The sequence below is a fragment of the Epinephelus moara genome, chromosome 24, assembly GCF_006386435.1.
Source record: "Epinephelus moara isolate mb chromosome 24, YSFRI_EMoa_1.0, whole genome shotgun sequence".
In the NCBI taxonomy this organism is placed as follows: Eukaryota; Metazoa; Chordata; class Actinopteri; order Perciformes; family Serranidae; genus Epinephelus; species Epinephelus moara.
The window spans coordinates 19,348,146-19,364,845 of NC_065529.1; the positions used below are offsets into that span (position 1 = coordinate 19,348,146).

At 40.1% G+C, this 16,700-nt stretch overlaps 2 protein-coding genes across 4 annotated transcripts; both read right to left on the reverse strand.

Moving 5' to 3' along the window:
• Positions 1-641: 641 nt before the first annotated feature.
• Positions 642-16,314, reverse strand: zgc:109965 (Nicalin-1-like). Of its 2 annotated transcripts, XM_050037041.1 has the most exons (16): positions 16,196-16,314; positions 14,450-14,635; positions 12,780-12,970; positions 12,383-12,527; positions 12,194-12,291; positions 10,242-10,319; positions 10,056-10,159; positions 9,736-9,824; positions 9,509-9,648; positions 9,248-9,426; positions 8,248-8,335; positions 8,100-8,138; positions 7,547-7,719; positions 7,386-7,439; positions 7,225-7,303; positions 6,766-7,095 (listed from the first exon to the last, which is right to left on the reverse strand). In XM_050037041.1, exons 2-16 carry the CDS (start codon positions 14,595-14,597, stop codon positions 7,039-7,041), a joined length of 1,662 nt encoding a protein of 553 aa, XP_049892998.1. In that variant the 5' UTR covers positions 14,598-14,635; positions 16,196-16,314; the 3' UTR covers positions 6,766-7,038. The 2 variants fall into 2 exon arrangements, with proteins under 2 accessions (XP_049892999.1, XP_049892998.1); XM_050037042.1 differs by lacking the exons at positions 6,766-7,095; positions 7,225-7,303; positions 7,386-7,439 and adding an exon at positions 642-864.
• Positions 2,986-6,485, reverse strand: LOC126385399 (uncharacterized). Of its 2 annotated transcripts, none has more exons than XM_050037044.1 (5): positions 5,693-6,485; positions 3,840-4,144; positions 3,712-3,756; positions 3,482-3,592; positions 2,986-3,385 (listed from the first exon to the last, which is right to left on the reverse strand). In XM_050037044.1, exons 1-5 carry the CDS (start codon positions 5,810-5,812, stop codon positions 3,295-3,297), a joined length of 672 nt encoding a protein of 223 aa, XP_049893001.1. In that variant the 5' UTR covers positions 5,813-6,485; the 3' UTR covers positions 2,986-3,294. The 2 variants fall into 2 exon arrangements, with proteins under 2 accessions (XP_049893001.1, XP_049893000.1); XM_050037043.1 differs by having other exon boundaries at positions 2,986-3,388; positions 5,693-6,482.
• Positions 16,315-16,700: the final 386 nt, after the last annotated feature.

Sequence of the window (16,700 nt, forward strand, 5' to 3'; positions counted from 1 at the left end):
AAGGCAGCTTTAATTCATGTATACATGAGTAGATTAACAGGGCACAAGGTGCATCAGTGAATCTGCAAGAACAAAGAAAGGGCTGGGCATAGAGAGGAACTGAGAGTGTGTGTTCAGACATGTCTAAATCTGTATGCATGAATATATAGATTGTGTGTCAGTATGTGCACATGCATGTCTGAATATGTGTATGTCTGTGAGTTGATGTGTAGGCGCAGGGATGTGTATGAGTGTGTGGGTGTAGGTAGAGTGCATGCACGACAACGTTATGATGCAGACCCGTCTGAGAAAGCTTATGATATGAAACCCCCCAAGCCTCCAAAGCTCATTGCCAGATAAAACATGAGCTTGGCCCAAAACCTATGGTGAAACATCTCCTTTTAAGGTATTCTTGATACTCTGGGAAACCATATGTTATATTTCTGATAAAGCTAGAAGAGCCTCGAAGCTCCCCTGGACATCTGGAGAGAAGTTCAACTGTGCGCATACAGTTCAGCTTAGAACAAAGCAGATACACAAGGACACAGTGAACACATGGAAGTTCTAAAAGTAAATATAAAAGGTGTTGATATGAAATGATTATAAAATGAATTTTCACTGGTACATTTACATGCACACTAATATTCTCCTATTATCCCAAAATATGACAATATTGTGAATTTAATGCGGGTCATGTAAACACCATATTCCATTTGGTTATTCTGAATCAGGCCTTTTTTAGCAAAAAAAAAGTGTGAAAAGTGTGTCAGTGTCCAAGTGTGTTACTGAAATTACCACATGCACAACATGCATATGAACACAGATATTTACCTGTACATCACTATTGGTTGGTTCATTTGATCAAAGAAGGTAATATCAGGGTCCCTGTGTGAAGAAATACAATTCATCAGTAGTGATATTGTTGTATTTCTTTCCTCATTGTATCTACATTGCAGTTTGTTTTTTCTCTCCACTGTACTTCCTCCTCTTACCTCCTGTCCTGTCGGAAGGCGCGTGTGTGAACTTGCTGTAGGTAACGTTTGAACTTGTACTCCAGTGAGTTAACCAGCAGGATGTGACCAGCAATTTAGCATTTCCATTTCAGACGTAGAACATTCCGCTATTATTTAGGTTTCGTATTTGGACATGTACACAATCTGTTCTGAATCTGTGTCTCAATTGGGATTTTTACTGCAGTTTGCGATATGCGACCTAACAGTCAGCTCTGTGCGTTGTCATGAATGCATTGTACACAAACCCACAGTTTGCAAGGCTGGGGTAGAGATACATGCCCAAAAGAAAAGCCCACATTTCTGGTCTGGAAAAGAACCACCACACCTACACCAACATTTTGAATGACTTGGATATTCACAAACACTGCAATATCAACCTTTTCAAGAAGGAATGAAAGAGGGAGGCAGTGTTCACACGGTCAAACATGTCCAAAAACAAAGCTTTGAAAAAGTACTATTTTGATGCAAAGAAGCAAATAGATGCGCAGCTCCAGCTATTCCTCTTTTCCATATTATGACATGACAAACAACATGTTAGGGCGTGTTAATCAAAGTTTGCATGGCTGCGTGTAAACTGAAATATTAGTTTACAATAGTTTTCATTTTCATCAGCCATGCAAACAGTAAAGTAGGAATATTGTCTTTTTTTGGAATGAGGGTAAAAAACAGAATATTATCTGCATGTAAACATGTCACCAACTCACCTTCAGACTCACTGGCACTGACTGTGTGGGGGGGACTTTATGTTTGCTGTGAGCCAATGGCTGTGAGTCAAGGTGCCTCCTCACACTGTGGTTTAGTTAAACATGTGTAGTAAAAACTGCAGTCTCATTTTTTTTGTGTTCCTCTGTGCAGGTATGGTAGGCCTGTGAGGTACCTGAACATTAAATTGTCTAATTTCTCTTGTGTTTCTCTCTGTGCAGGCCGGGGTCCACTCAAGACACCGCTGCCAGAAGGCAGAATTTGGACTTCCCCAAAGGCTAAAGTGTTGCCAGGCATGTCCAAGGTGTTGGCTCAAAGAGGACCACCACTAGTCTGAAAAGTTGTTAATGGACTGAGGAAGTAACAAAGCTGACTCTTGGCCTTAAACTGTTCCTCCTCCTTCCCTGCTAGTAGGACACTCACACTGACTTTTTATAGTGGAGAGATTAGAGTATCTCAGGAGCCTCTAAGTTTTCCTGTTTTGGTTTTAACATTTATATAAAAATAAATTGAGCTTGTTAACCTTTCATGTCCTGTGGTCTTTTGCCCCTTGCTGAGACAATCTAGAAGCAGTAGCCCCACTGCAAGTACCACAGCGGGTGTGTTGTAGTATGTCTGCAAGCTGCAGCACTAGTAGGAAATAACAATAAACACAATAAAGCGGACAGAAAAAAAAACATTTAACCACAAAGGCTACGTACTTATGATGATAGCACAAATATTAAGGAAAATGGTTAAATCAATAAAATCAGCAAGTCTACAAAATCAGACACTTCTGAGACACTCCCACTGTGGTATGACACAGTTTGTGGGACAAAACAAAACCAGGTTGCAGATGTGCTCTAGTGGATCATAACACATTGGGTATGGAATTAATCTGCAGATGCTCCAGTTCAAAATGAGACCAAACTTTTCGATGGATGTCAGTTTTTGAGCTACAACAAAAGCCAAAATGTGGCCTGCAACGGATGGTATGGTTTGGTTTTTTTTAGCCGCACCATTTTCGGGAACACTTTTTTTCACCTTTTCAGAGGAGTAAGGAGTCAGCAGTCAGTTACAATATAAAACAGTCAGTCACTGCAACCACAAGATGTCCTTGAGCATCAGCGCATGGTCATACATGTGCACATAAAATATTAGGCTAATTTGTCCAGTAGTATGTGAGATTAGCTGTGGACAGACAGATACACACACACACAAACACACTAACACACACACATAAGACCAAATGCCTGGCGGAGATAATTAATGTAGTATCGTTACTTCAGTTTAGCATACAAAACCCACCAATCAATGGGATAAAATTTTAATGTCACACACTGATACACATTAGGGCCACAGTGCCTCATTTGATTTGATCACCACAAGCCCCTTATGGGAAGATCTTAGCTGCTGATTTAGCACTGAATTGTAAAAGTGTCCAGCTGTATGTAGGGAGATAATAGTGGTGAGAGTGCAGCCTACAGTTACATTATTCATCCTTACACCTTGTCTCGCTGGGTTAATTAGTGGAGAATTAAACAATAGTGAAGTTAACGATCCCCTCAAGGACCTCTGCAGGTCCCCGATCCCCACTTTGGAAGCCAGGGCTCTAATAGTCCTAACGAAGGCACTCGGACACAAACTCTGGGTGTATGATGTAGTGTCCAGCTTGGTAGGGCTTCACCACGTGGAAGCAGCTGTAGCACCCGCTGCTGAGAGACCAGCAGAGGAAAGATTAGACCTCACAGGCTAATATTTGCAGCACATCAAGACTTTTTTTTTATCAAATGAAGTTCAATATGCACCTAAAATCCCAGCTGCTACGAGAGCAAGACCTCCGGTATTGTGTGTGCAGGAAGTGGTGCTTAGGGTTACTGGTTTGAGGTCTTGTCCGAAGCTGAGCAGCTGCATGTTGCCTGTCAAAATCAATGTCATTTGCAGAATTACTCAATCATCACTCAACAATTCTCATCAACATATCAAGTGTTTTCAGGGGTTACAGGCTGCAGGAAGAGTTCAGAGGTCATTGCCTCACCTGAGTTGCTGTGCTGAGAGTGGATGAAGGTTCCTCTGATAATCCCTTCGAATGCAAAGAAAATCAATTACAATCAATGTGTGTTTAGAGTCACCTTTGGACCATAGATTAAACTGATCTAATACTACCTCTTCAAAGCCAAGTGAGGCGTAAATCCAGTGCCAGAAGGAGGCTCTGTCAGCTGTACTTTCTGCAGGGCGTCAGCAGAGGGCAGAGCAAGTGCTGTGGATGGGTTGACAGGGGGCATGTGGTTTGGTTTGCCTGTATCCACAGTGTTTAGGTAGTTATCCGGACAAGTCGTAACTGGACTGTGGAATGATAAATGTTTGACAGGGGGAAAGAGAGGACGGCCAATGTCCACAGGGGGTGAGTTGCGTGGTGGTGTGAGGCGTGATCTGTAGTTGGGCTGGAGACTCCAGGGAAACAGAAAGTCCTGGAGAGGCAAGGAAATGAAGGACACGTGCAGTAAAGGAAGAAGAAGAAAATGAATATCACTGTCCTTCTCACTCCACTAGATTGAAGATCTGTCTTTACATGCACATAACAGAGCACCTCACATTTAATATGGGTTTAGTAATCATATGTACTTTTAATTTACTTATTATTTTCTCGTTTATTTCTTTATTCTCATTGAATAAACCTTGCCCCAGATTATTTCTTTCTCTCAGTGCTTAGAATTAAGGTTGCAACAGTACTGCAAGAGATTTTCACAGATAGCTATCTCAGAAAATCAGTTTCACGGTATTAAAGTATACAGCATTACACAATTATCATTATTATCATCAGTTACAATGACCCTTAAAAGACTTAAAACTGAAGGGTTTTTTTCTGGTTGACCAAAAACTTTATTAGAATTGAAACCATTTTAACCCTTTGAGACCTGGGGCAACATCACTTTTCTTGTGCTACTTTCTAACGCCTTTCACAGGTATTTTAACCTTTGAACCCTAAGTAAATCGATGTGATTTCTTTCAGAGACATGGGGAAAAAGGCAATGAGCAAATTGGTAAGAAATGTCTCACTAATTGCCAAAAAATATTACATTTAAAAAATTGTTTAAAAAAGAAAAAAGCTAGGGGGAAAACTATCTATAATAATTATTATTATTACATACATATGTTATAGAGTTATTATAATTTTTAAGCACTTTTCCCAGGTCATGTCCTTGTTCATTTGTTTCTTGGTTTTTAAACTCTTTTTTTTTTTTAAACAAATTTTCATGTTTTAAATTTTCTCTTTTTACTAATTTCTTGCAAATTTTGGCGATCATTTCTTCTTCCATTGCTCATGGCCTTCTTCCCAGGTTTGTTAAAATAAATCAGCCAATTTGCTCAGGTTGCAAAGGGTTAATGGAAGTAAGTGTAAAAACTTTCCCTTTTGAAAAATAAATCATAAATAAAAGTGAAATTATTTATCCATTTGCATTTTTTTTTCAATACATGCAAATGCGCACGGTATTATAACCCTCAATCTCACACCCCAGCATACCTCGAAACAATGTATCAAGCATTCAGGTTTAAAAATGCCATTTGGGTTTTTACCAGCAGTATTATTTTTTTATTTCTTTCCCCTTTACAGTCAGGTAACTGTACTCTCTTTTCAGCTCTGTTTACCCCATGTCTGGATAGATAAATAGGCATGGAGGAAGTACTGAATAATAGATGCTATACAGCTTTCACCAAGCACAGGGAAATGTAAACAACCAGCCGCCAATTAGTGTAAGACACTTCAGCCTGGGTAAATGAAGGACAATAAAGAGAGTGCCAATAATAAGCAATCCAATTAGTCTTGTTTGACCTTAAATGCACCACCTGGAAATGTGTTAACTCATTTTGTAAAAACAGTTTTCAGTAAATTGCATCACTTGACGGGGTACAACTTACATTTTCTGAGTTATTCAATAAATTCAACATCGCACACTGTCATAAATAATTACTTTATCCCAATAAACCTGTGCAGTCGATGTGGTTGTGCCTCTTACCGGCCTGGGCTGGGGGTTGTTCCTGCGGTGGGCAGAGGTGGGTCGAAGTTGTTCTCGTTTCACTCTGCCAGGAGAGGCAAACTGCTCTTTGTACATGGTGATGTAAAGCTGGGGAGCCATCTTCACTTATTGTGTTCTTCCCTCCAGTCTGCCTGACAGTTAAGAACATCCTTCTCCTCCCCTGTCACCTGCTGGCTCCTCCCTTTCCCTCATACCTGTGAGTCTGTTCTTATTTTAATTCCTTTCCTTTTTGCTGCAGAATTCCTTAAAGTGTGCGTGTGTTTTTCTGCTTAAAATGGGTGCTGGGTTGTGCATGTGTTTTACTGGCATTTATTACTCTTTCTGTGTTAAATGTATTACAGCATAGTATTTGTGCATACATCAGTATTTATAAATCTTGCTTGGATCCTTATCAGATGGTAAAAAGTTTTTGTTTAACTTGTAGCTATTATGATGCATCTATATGCTGAAGAGTGGTTGAAAGCACTTGGCTGAACTAGAACAACTCTTTTGTGCTACCTGAGCACTTGGCCACTAATCCTCCTAAGCCCCAGGCCCCATGCAGAGACACACATACCTGGGGTCACTGTCCATGACCTACTTACCTCCCAGGGGCCCTCGCAAACTAACCACCACTGATCTCAAACACTTCAGCACCTGGCTGTTTAGCCACCTCGTAGTTAAGACAGAGTCTTATCAGTTCTGCAGAGCTGGAACAAACCAAGGGAGGGATGGGGTTTATAAGAATCCCCCACCAGCACCCAGGGTCACCTCTATTCACTGTCAGGATGCCACATGAGCATCAATAATTCACCAAGCGCTGTAGGGTGCCTTTGTGGCTCCACTGCTCTCACTGAGTTATCTGTGACAGGAACTGGCTGTTCATCTCGCTGCAGTGGCTCGGCCTTGTTTGACAGCCACGTTAAGCCCAGTCAAATCCATGTCAACAGATGCAGAGCAGAGGACATGGGGAATCATAGTAATGATGTGGCAGGAAGGAACGTCCTTCACGGCTGCACAAATCAAATCCTATCTCTAGATTGTGCTCCAATCTTACTTTGATGCGACACAAATCCCAAACTCCTCCTTTATTTATTTTGTTTACACCTTCCCCCAAACAACAAATTCCAGTCCATTCATATAAGAAAATGTTTACAGTACAGTGATTTATAAAAACAATATACATTTCAAAGCAAATGCACACTTTATAAGTTGTGCATATGATCAGACTCAGAAGATTCTCACTGCATTGCTTTCATGTTCTGCGCAGCCAGTGAAGTAGAAGTCCAACATGTGCAATGCGGACTTCAAAGCCCTCGTAATAAAATCAGTATTCACAGTCTGGTTTACTCATGCTTGGATTTCACTGCCGCTTTGAGCTTTGTGTAGAGATAACCGAAATTCTGTAAAAGAGAACAGACAGATACTGTGAGAAAACAAACCTGATGTGTCAAGGGTTGTCTATTTTAAGACAACATACAACACAGAAGATGCTGTCTGCTAAGACGCAATGCAGCAATACATTAACAAACCTGAATAGTGTAGTAAACGATCCCCAGATAAGCAGCGATGCAGCCGCCGAGGAAGAGATCAAAAGCTGCAGGCTTCACTCTGGAAGAAAAAGTGTGTCAGTGTCCAAGTGTGTTACTGAAATTACCACATGCACAACATGCATATGAACACAGATATTTACCTGTACATCACTATTGGTTGGTTCATTTGATCAAAGAAGGTAATATCAGGGTCCCTGTGTGAAGAAATACAATTCATCAGTAGTGATACTGTTGTATTTCTTCCCTCATTGTATCTACATTGCAGTTTGTTTTTTCTCTTCACTGTACTTCCTCCTTTTACCTCTTGTCCTGTCGGAAGGCGTGCCTGTGAACTTGCTGTAGGTAACGTTTGAATTCGTGCTCCAGTGAGTTAACCAGCAGGATGTGACCGGGCTCTTTATCCAGCAGCTGGGTGGCCCGGGGAACTGATGTGAGGAAGGACATCAGACTGGAGATACGGCCGTCGTGGAAGTCCTGCATCGAGAATTTATATTAACAGAAAGGAAAATGTAGGAAATGTCTTATGTGCAATCACATACAATTAAAAGTTATTGTATATCAAGGAGTCCCACTTTTTACACATGAAAAGCCTAATTTGAAATTCACATCTCTTTTTCAATTACTTATAGAAATTTTTCTTTTAATAACTTTGACATCAAGCTGCAATTTTCCACACTCCAAATATATCTTCTTTTTTTCCCCAAATGCCTCCAATTTTAAATAAATCAAATTAACAAGTTATGGTTATCATGCAAACCCAACCTTTTGAACATGCAAACACTGCAGTGCCTATGAATTAACACCAGAGGTCAGCACTTATCTTTGCATATTGGCCAATCTAACCAGGAACTCACCAATTGGCCCTTGAAAACCTGCACGTCTTTAGGTGAACCCTTGTGGAAGATAATAAAGGTTAATAACACATTAAAAATGCTGGTAAATGATGAAACCACAGTTTGGGTTATTTGGATACATGCATCCTGTTTTCCTGTATTTAATCACCTTGTCAGAGAGATTGTACATATAACGTGCCAGTGCTTCTGCTATGATGATGCCGTTGCGCTTCATTTTCCTGAAGTCCACTTGTGACCTGTGAGGAGACACAGACATATGATGTGTTGCTTTACATCATCTTAACATATCATATGATCCTATCCGAGGTCTCTTAGCTGGTCACTTGGATTTTACTGTTCTGGTTTGACTTTTTTTATTTGACTTTATCATTTATTCTGTCTTAAAGGAACAGTGTGTAGAATTAAGTGGCGTCTAGTGGTGAGGATTACAGATTAACCAGCCAAAACTTCTCCCATGTGCCAAGCACGAACTCCCAGTTATAATTCCTTCAGTGTTCATTGTTCAGGAGGTTTTTACCAGAAGCCGAATTATTCACAGATGTCTCTTCACACAAACAGACCCAGTGGTTTACATCGGTAAAAACACAGAATAAAGCAGTTTCATGTTTAAAAAATCTGTGTTTTTCCTGCGCTGCTCGTCCAAGAGGGCTGCTAACTACAGTGGCTAACATGACAAAGTGAATGCGAATGGACCTGTCGAGAGCCAGTGTTTAGGTTGTCCATTCTGGGCCACTGTAGCAAAATGACAGTGAAAATTGGCATTGCAACAAGGCAGACTCTGCTCTGTGGACAAGGACCCACTCACTATGAAGATACAGTATAAACAGCTCATTCTAAGGTATTGAAAACATGACTATCCTTATTTTCGGGTGATTACACACTAACGATGACATACTTCTGCCAATACATCCCCCTAAATCCTACACACTGAACCTTAAATGTGACAGAAGGTGTTTTATTGTGATTATGTCATGGTCTTAGTGTACTTGGATGGTGGATTTTATGGTGTCTTTATATCTGGATCATTAGACCAAATGAATTTCCCTGTGTTGGATAATAAAGTTGATCTGAATCTGAATATCATCTCATAGTAAACAAGGCCTTTAAGCACCTAGTCATAGTAATCCTAAACAGACTTTAGAACCCACATGGTGTCTAGCATGGAGCCACGGAGCTCAGATTTGGGGTCCTCCAGATGAGACAGTGTGAAACTTGGTATCCTGCGCAAGCTGTAGCGCTCGTGCTCCCACGCTACTGTGGACTCCACAAGATTGATCTTCTTATGGACCAATCCCACCTTCACCCAGGGGAATCTGGAGGACACCACCTGGACCAAATCACAAATTTAAGCCTGTGAGGACTGAGAAAGGCCGACTCCACATTTTGGACCTTGCGGTATAGCATGTTACCTCTTCCAGTTGTTGAATGAAAGAGTGCATGGGAGCGTCGGGTTTAGGAGGGCGGGACACGTGCATGTACAGTTCATCACCGCTGGCGAGTGTATCCAAACACAGAACAAATGCCACATTGTCATGGAGCAGGCTGGACTCTGCAGAGAAAAGGTTTGGATGAAATAAATCAAACTGGGCTGCTCATGTTCAGATGTGTCAGTACTTTTCCAACGCCCAAAACTCACCAGCATGGTCCAGATTCTCTTCAATCCATCTCCTTGTGCCAAGGAAATTGTATTTTCCTCCTCCAGTTAAAGAGAACATCAAATGATATCTGAAAGAACAAAAATAAATCTGAAAATTTATCTAACAGTTGAGAATTATGTCCTTAATTATCATAAGTTTAAATATCAAGCAGCATCTACCAAGTTTGTAATGTTGTTTTCTCGATCCATAATAAAACATATGTTCTCATCACTTTTTGTGCTTACACTTTTAGCATGGGATAAACATAATGACCAAAAAGCATGTGTATCATCATACTCTATGGGGGAATCAAACTTACGGTGGTCTTGTTCTTGGGCTACTAAAAAGCTTCTGGAAGAGACGTGCCAACTCCAACAGGATGATGACCCCACTGCCATTAGAGTCTGCTCCATATGATAACCACTGTGTTACACAACAAAAACAAATACCATGCTTGAGCATATATTACACTGCAAGTGCTGAAATCATTTTGTTTGTGACTCACCGGTGCCAGACCGTAGGAATCATAGTGGGCAGTGATGACGATAGTTGGTGCATCATCCCCAGCTCCAGGAAGCACTCCCTAAAATAAACATCACCAGTTGTACAGCGCAGACATGAGCAACAATCACAACCCATACTAATCAGGATTGACTAAAATTTGTATCAATCAAATCAGTCGCCAGAAGAAGAAGTTGGTATTGTACATTTCTGCAAAGCATTGATGTGTTACGTTTGTTTCACACATAACATGTCAACTTTTCTAAAGTGATGTAGTTCTGATTACATGTACATTAGCTGACTTTGTCCTTGGAGGTGAAGGAGATGGTGGATGGTGTGAACACATAGGCGAGATGAGTCCCAAGCAGCAGACCACTGCAGAGCAACAAACCACAAAGTAGTTATGCTACCCAAAGCCGGTATTTTTAGCAAGACAGATGGCATTTCCAGCGTCACCTGTGCCACCAAAAGCAGTTGCTTTTTAGCGACACATCTGCAGTACTTCCTGTGGTGACTGTGCCACCAAAAGCAGTTGGCTTTTGCTGAAACATCAGGGTATTTGCTGTGGGGATTGTGCCAGCAAAGGTGGTTTTTTGTTTTGTGAAACATCCAGCAGCAACTGTGCCAGCAAAAACAGTTCAATCAGGAGAGACTTGTTCTGAGAGAAAAGAATATTTATTTATATGAGTTGGCTGTTTACACATGAAACATATAAATTAGCCAGGTATCTGGAGAAAGCTTGGGAGAAGAGGAAAAAAGCTCTTTATAATTCATAGATAGTTCTTTTATATTTATTTATATTGTTTGTGTTTCTTTTCTTTTTCCACGTTTTGTATATGTAAGACCGGAAGATGTATATTTTGTAAATAACGTGTCTTGTAATCCCATGTGGGATGGGCCAAATATATGGCATGACACGGAAATAAAATATAATGAATGAATGAATATATGTGCACATAAGTATGAGAAATGTGAAAAGTTTGTAATGTCATCTATTCCGGGAGGGTGGTGAAGATGTAGTACATTAGGGGATCCCCCCAAAGAAAAAGATAGAAAAGAGGAAAAACAAACGATATGAGTTTATCTTTACCTTACCAGGCAGCAACAGACATCTAATGAAATAAAGAAGACTATGAAATGAAATGAATATGTATATTTTATACACATATTTCCTAATGAAGCCATGAATGAGATCAGTTGACCGTTATGTGAAGATTGAGATCAGAATAAGTCTATGTTGATAAATGTAGATAAAGAGATTTATATTAAAAAGAAAAATGCAAGTGATGTTGAAACAGGTAAAGTCTAACCACTGAAATAATGTAAAGGCAGTAATGAAAAACAGAAATAATAGACGAATGAACAAATCGAGGTCCAGAGACCATGGGTGTCTGTATGTTGAACATAACAAAAGGTTTGCAAGGACCAAAATGAAATAAAATGTCAAAAGATTAAACATTACAATCATTTAAGATCAACTTAAATAAAATGGTAAAAGGAACAAAAGGTCTGACGACCAAACAGAAATTAAAGTCAGCAATGACAAACAGATATTATGGTCCGACAACCGAAGAGAAAATACAGTGAATGACCATGAGATCCCGCAGACCATGGGTGCACAGCGTGAGGTCCTAAGGACCGTGTTTTTATGTTGAACAAGAAAGTCTTCCTGATTGAACTTATGCTGAGCTTCATTTAGTTTTTAGCAAAAAATGGGGGGTATTTGCAGTAGTGACTGTGCCTCCAAAAGTGTTTGTTTTTTAGCAAGACATTGACGGCATTTCCAGCGGCAAATGTGCCACCAAAATTAATATTTTAAGCTTAAAACACAATCTTTTCCTAACCATTACACAATAATGTACAGATGTTACATATGAATGCTAACATTTATTCTGGCCAGTGGGTTGGGTATTTACTCCTTTGTTCTGCACATAAAGTCTTGTGTTCCACACTCACCTCCAGTGCGACAACGGTGTTGTCAGTGATGCCCTTAATAGGGGCATTGTTGCTCACTAAGATCTGAAAGGCCGTAGCTGTAACCATACTTCGAAGGACTGCCAAAAATGAAAACATACAAACTTCAGTACAGACATGTTGTATTGTTTTTTGTAAATGTACATCCAAATATCATCTTGCTCCTCTTACCTCTGACGAATATAGATGAGGTCCGGGTGGCTGCAGCCTGCTTGACCTCCTCATACATGTAAAGCAGTTGTTCATCCTCAGGCGCCACATACAAAGGCATTAGAGTCTCCTTCAGCAAGGCCTCACTCTCACTCACCATGAAGGACTGAGCAGGGAAAAAGAGATTTATTGAAACAACCCTCTCTGTTAGCACATGCAGCAATTGTTTTATGTTCTGCAGAGTGGTGATCATAACACTTCAGCAAGCTGTTACCTAATACCCTGGAGCTGAAGATATAAGATATTACACTCAGAAACCGTATCCTGTCTAATGGATCAGAAAAGATGCTGTAAATTTTTTCCTTGTTGCCTTGCAGCATGTCCTCGAGCAAAAAGGTGTTTCTGGATAACTTGTTACCTGTATGGTGTCATGTGGGATGTTGGAGATGTTTTTGGGCAGCAGGATCAGGATGGCAGCTGCATTTTGCCTCTGAGCCTCAAGGTATTTTTCTGTGGTGAAGTCCACCACCTTCATTATGACGCAGCGGCGTGTCAGCACTGGCTCATCTGCTGAGCGTGCCTCTGCTACCACAATGGCTCCACGGCAACCTCAGCAGACAAATAAAAGATGAGGGTAAAATGAACACAAATATAAAATTAGGCCACTTTGATTATAATCTGTTCTTCTGCTGCATAATTGAAAGTACATTTACTTAAAAGTTTTGACATGTACTTAACTGTAGTATTTCTATTTTTATATCAGTTTACGCCTATACTTCAGTACATTTCAGGGGATATGTTGTATTTCTTACCCCACTACTTTTGTCTAAGATTTGCAGACCTCCTAACCCTTATTCTACCTACAGGTCCCTCAGGTCAGCTGACTTGGGGATCCTGGACTGCCCCATGCCCCAGACTTAAGCTCAGGGGTAATCATGCCTTTGCTGAGTCTGCCCCCAACTGTGGAACAGCATCCTCCTCCTGATCAGATCGGCCACCTCCACTGACTCTCTTAAGTCCAGGCTCAAAACCTACTTTTCTTCATTAACGTTTGAGTCTCCCTGATGTGACTTTCTCTGATGTCTGCCTGAGTGTGTTGTGTCCCTAAATGTATGAGCTGTGTACCTGACAGTTATGTTGCCTCTCATCTTATTTCTTTTGTACAGCACTTTGGTCAGTGTAAATTGTTTTTAAATGTGCTTTATAAATACATTTGAGTTGAGATATATATAATATTTTACACTCTGAACAAAGACATCATGCATGAGTGACTTTATTTTTAATACTTTTGGTTCATTTTTAAAATGTACTGTCAGTATCTGTTATCTGTCTACTAAGATTGTCTCAGTCAACATCTTTTCGTTATGCTCACATGAGCTGACACATTATTTCCATTTTCATTAGAGGATAACACAAATGGGTTAAGCATGTGGTGGCCATGTTGTCTTGAGTGAAACATGTTGATACAGTAAAACCTTTGTTTTAACTCCTTAAATCACTGATTAAGACTGGTTACCAAATGTAACAAATCACAATCCTTTGTCTCACTTTATCCCTTGAAACAAGACTGACATCTACATTTTACAAAAATGTACACATCATAAGCATTAAATAACCCAAGGTGAGCAGTGGTGGAAGTACTCAGATCCCTTTCTTCAGTACAAGTACTACAGTACGACAGTGTAAAAAACAAACTCTATTAGAAGTCCTGCTTTCAAAAAAAGCAGTTTTTCAAAAAAAGCAAATTTTTCAGTCTTTCCTTTAATTGCTTTTTATTGTATAAGACACTGCTTTCTTAATAAGGGACACAGGCTAAAAGGGTTGAGAAATTTTAATCTTTAACAATGCATTGTCTTTTCTACAACTGTGAAGTGATGTTTTATGTAAAATCTGTGGTAACTATAGCTGTCAAATAAATGCAGTGGAAATATATTTCCCTCTTAAATGTAGCAGAGTAGAAGTATATAGCAGCATAAAACGGATGTACTTAAGTGATTTATCTGAAAGCTGTACTTACATACTGTACATAGCTTAAGTAAACAGATACTTTCCACTACTGGATGTGAGGTGTTAACTCTTTAAACATACCATGCTTCTGTTGTGCCAAGTTGTACTGTTGCATCCTGTAGGCTGTGAACTCATAGGAGGAGACAGCGGGGAGAGCAGAGCCATGCAGACACTGGACACAGAGCAGCAGCTGCAGCACAGCAGCTACACTCAGGTCTCTCAGCAACATGATGTCACGTCCTGCCTGTGTTCTGTTATGGTCTCAATCTATGAGGGAAGGCTAATGTTACTGTAGGCTACATACAAGGCCAGACTACTCATGTTAAAGGAATATTTCACCCCCCCATATGGGCATTTGTATATCGATCACTCACCTAGTGTTAGACTGAATTGAAAGTTTTCTAACATGCCTCTGGTGAACCAAGAATCCACAAATGGAGAAAAGGCTTGATGAATTGAAGTCACAAGGGCCCATGTTTAAAAACAGCAAAACTTTATCAAAACGTCTGTTTACAAACTGTCACACAACTCTGCATTATGGAGTGCTGCAGGGATGTGGGGGTTTTTTTGTAGGCTGACTTGGAAGTTAGCATCTCCCTGGTTCCCTTGTCAAAAAGCCTATGGGATTTTTCAGTTGGATTTTGGATAATTGCTGAAAATAAGCTATGTGGCAACTAAAGTTTGTGATACTTACACATTTTGCACACCAAGATAATCTTCGCGAGTGAACACTGCTTTCATGATTTTTGAAGCATTATTTCAATATTCAGAAGTAAAAAGCTAACGTTACGCTGTGAACAAACTCATTTAGCAACTTGTCTGCAGCCATAATTTTTAAGACACGTAAAGGCTTCAAAATGTATATGTGGTGTATTTACTGATGTGTTTGTGTCGTAGAAGAAATCCTGAAAGTCTCTTGAGTTTGTGTTAACCACAGGTCTTATTTTAGACATCTAACCAAGAACCCATTTAAAAACTCATTAACTTCAAGAGGAGGGAACCAGAAGTGCTAAAATGCTAACTCATGTCCAGGTTTTAGGACTCATTCCTGCATACGGTGTTCGCTCAGTGCTCCTCAAACAGACAGTCCTTTCTGACAGAGAACTGAACAAAAAGTGAAACTTATTTATGCTCTCTTCAAAGCCAGACTCCATTGACAAAAACAGTAATTTTATCTTGCTGAACATGGGAGCTGCTGGTTCACTGTTTCCTTTAGTTTTGTAAAGGGCTAGTTAGGATTCAGCAAAGTCGAACAATAATATAAACAAACGAACTGATCGAGGCAGTGGTAGACCATTTTCATGAAAAAAATTTGGCTCTGAAGAAAACAAAGCTTCACTTTTAGTCTATTTCACAGTCAGAAAGGTCTGTCTGTTTGGGAAGCACTGAGTATATGACTGAATAAATGAGACTGGAATTATACTGCACAAGATTTATGAGAGTTTGTAAAATGATGTTTTAATATAGTTTGGCCGTTATGAAATGTGGACCCCCGTGACTTCAATTCATCAAGAATTTTCTGTTTTTAGATTCTTCATTTACCATGAAGGATTGCAAGAAAAGCAAAGTTTTCTTAACAAATTCAACATAACATGGAGTGAGTAATTGATCTACAAACAGCCATTTGGGGGATGAAGTATATTCAAAATGAATGTGCTATATTAATCACAGTTAGGGTGGTGGGTTATCCATTTTGTCGTGTACTGAAGGGTACCATATTCTCAACCAACCTTGACTACCATGCTCTCACAGTTTACAATAATATATTCTATCTATAACCATGAAATGTCCTACTGGCACCATTTTAGGCATGGAAATGTTCCTCACCTGTCTCCCAGAGGTCCTGTCACATGAGCCTTCTCACTATGTCCTCCTCAACTTCAGTGTTACTCCTTGCAGCGTGGACACAAACTGGCTCCTGTGGATTCAAGGCATCTTCTGTAGGTAAGCCACCATTCACCATCTGCTCCCAAGGGATCAACTCAAGGCTAATCACAAACACCCAACCCCCATCCCTAACACTCACTACTCCTCTATCCATCTATCTATCCATCCCTCCCTCCCATCCTCTCTGTCCTGGCTGCATTCACTTCAGTAGGTAATCACACATCACCAGCAGAGACTCTGTGTGGGTGGCAGGCAAAGTGTTTCATTTAGTAGCTATTTGTTTCATCTCCTGCAGGGATGACAGTTTGAAGCAGTCTGAGGAGCCGCTTGGATACGATCACTTGAGAACTTTCCGAGGCTGCATAGAAACCTCACCCTCTAGTCCGTCTATCTTTGAATAAAATGTGTAAAATATTGTTTAAGAAAAAAGAAATACCTAAAAAGT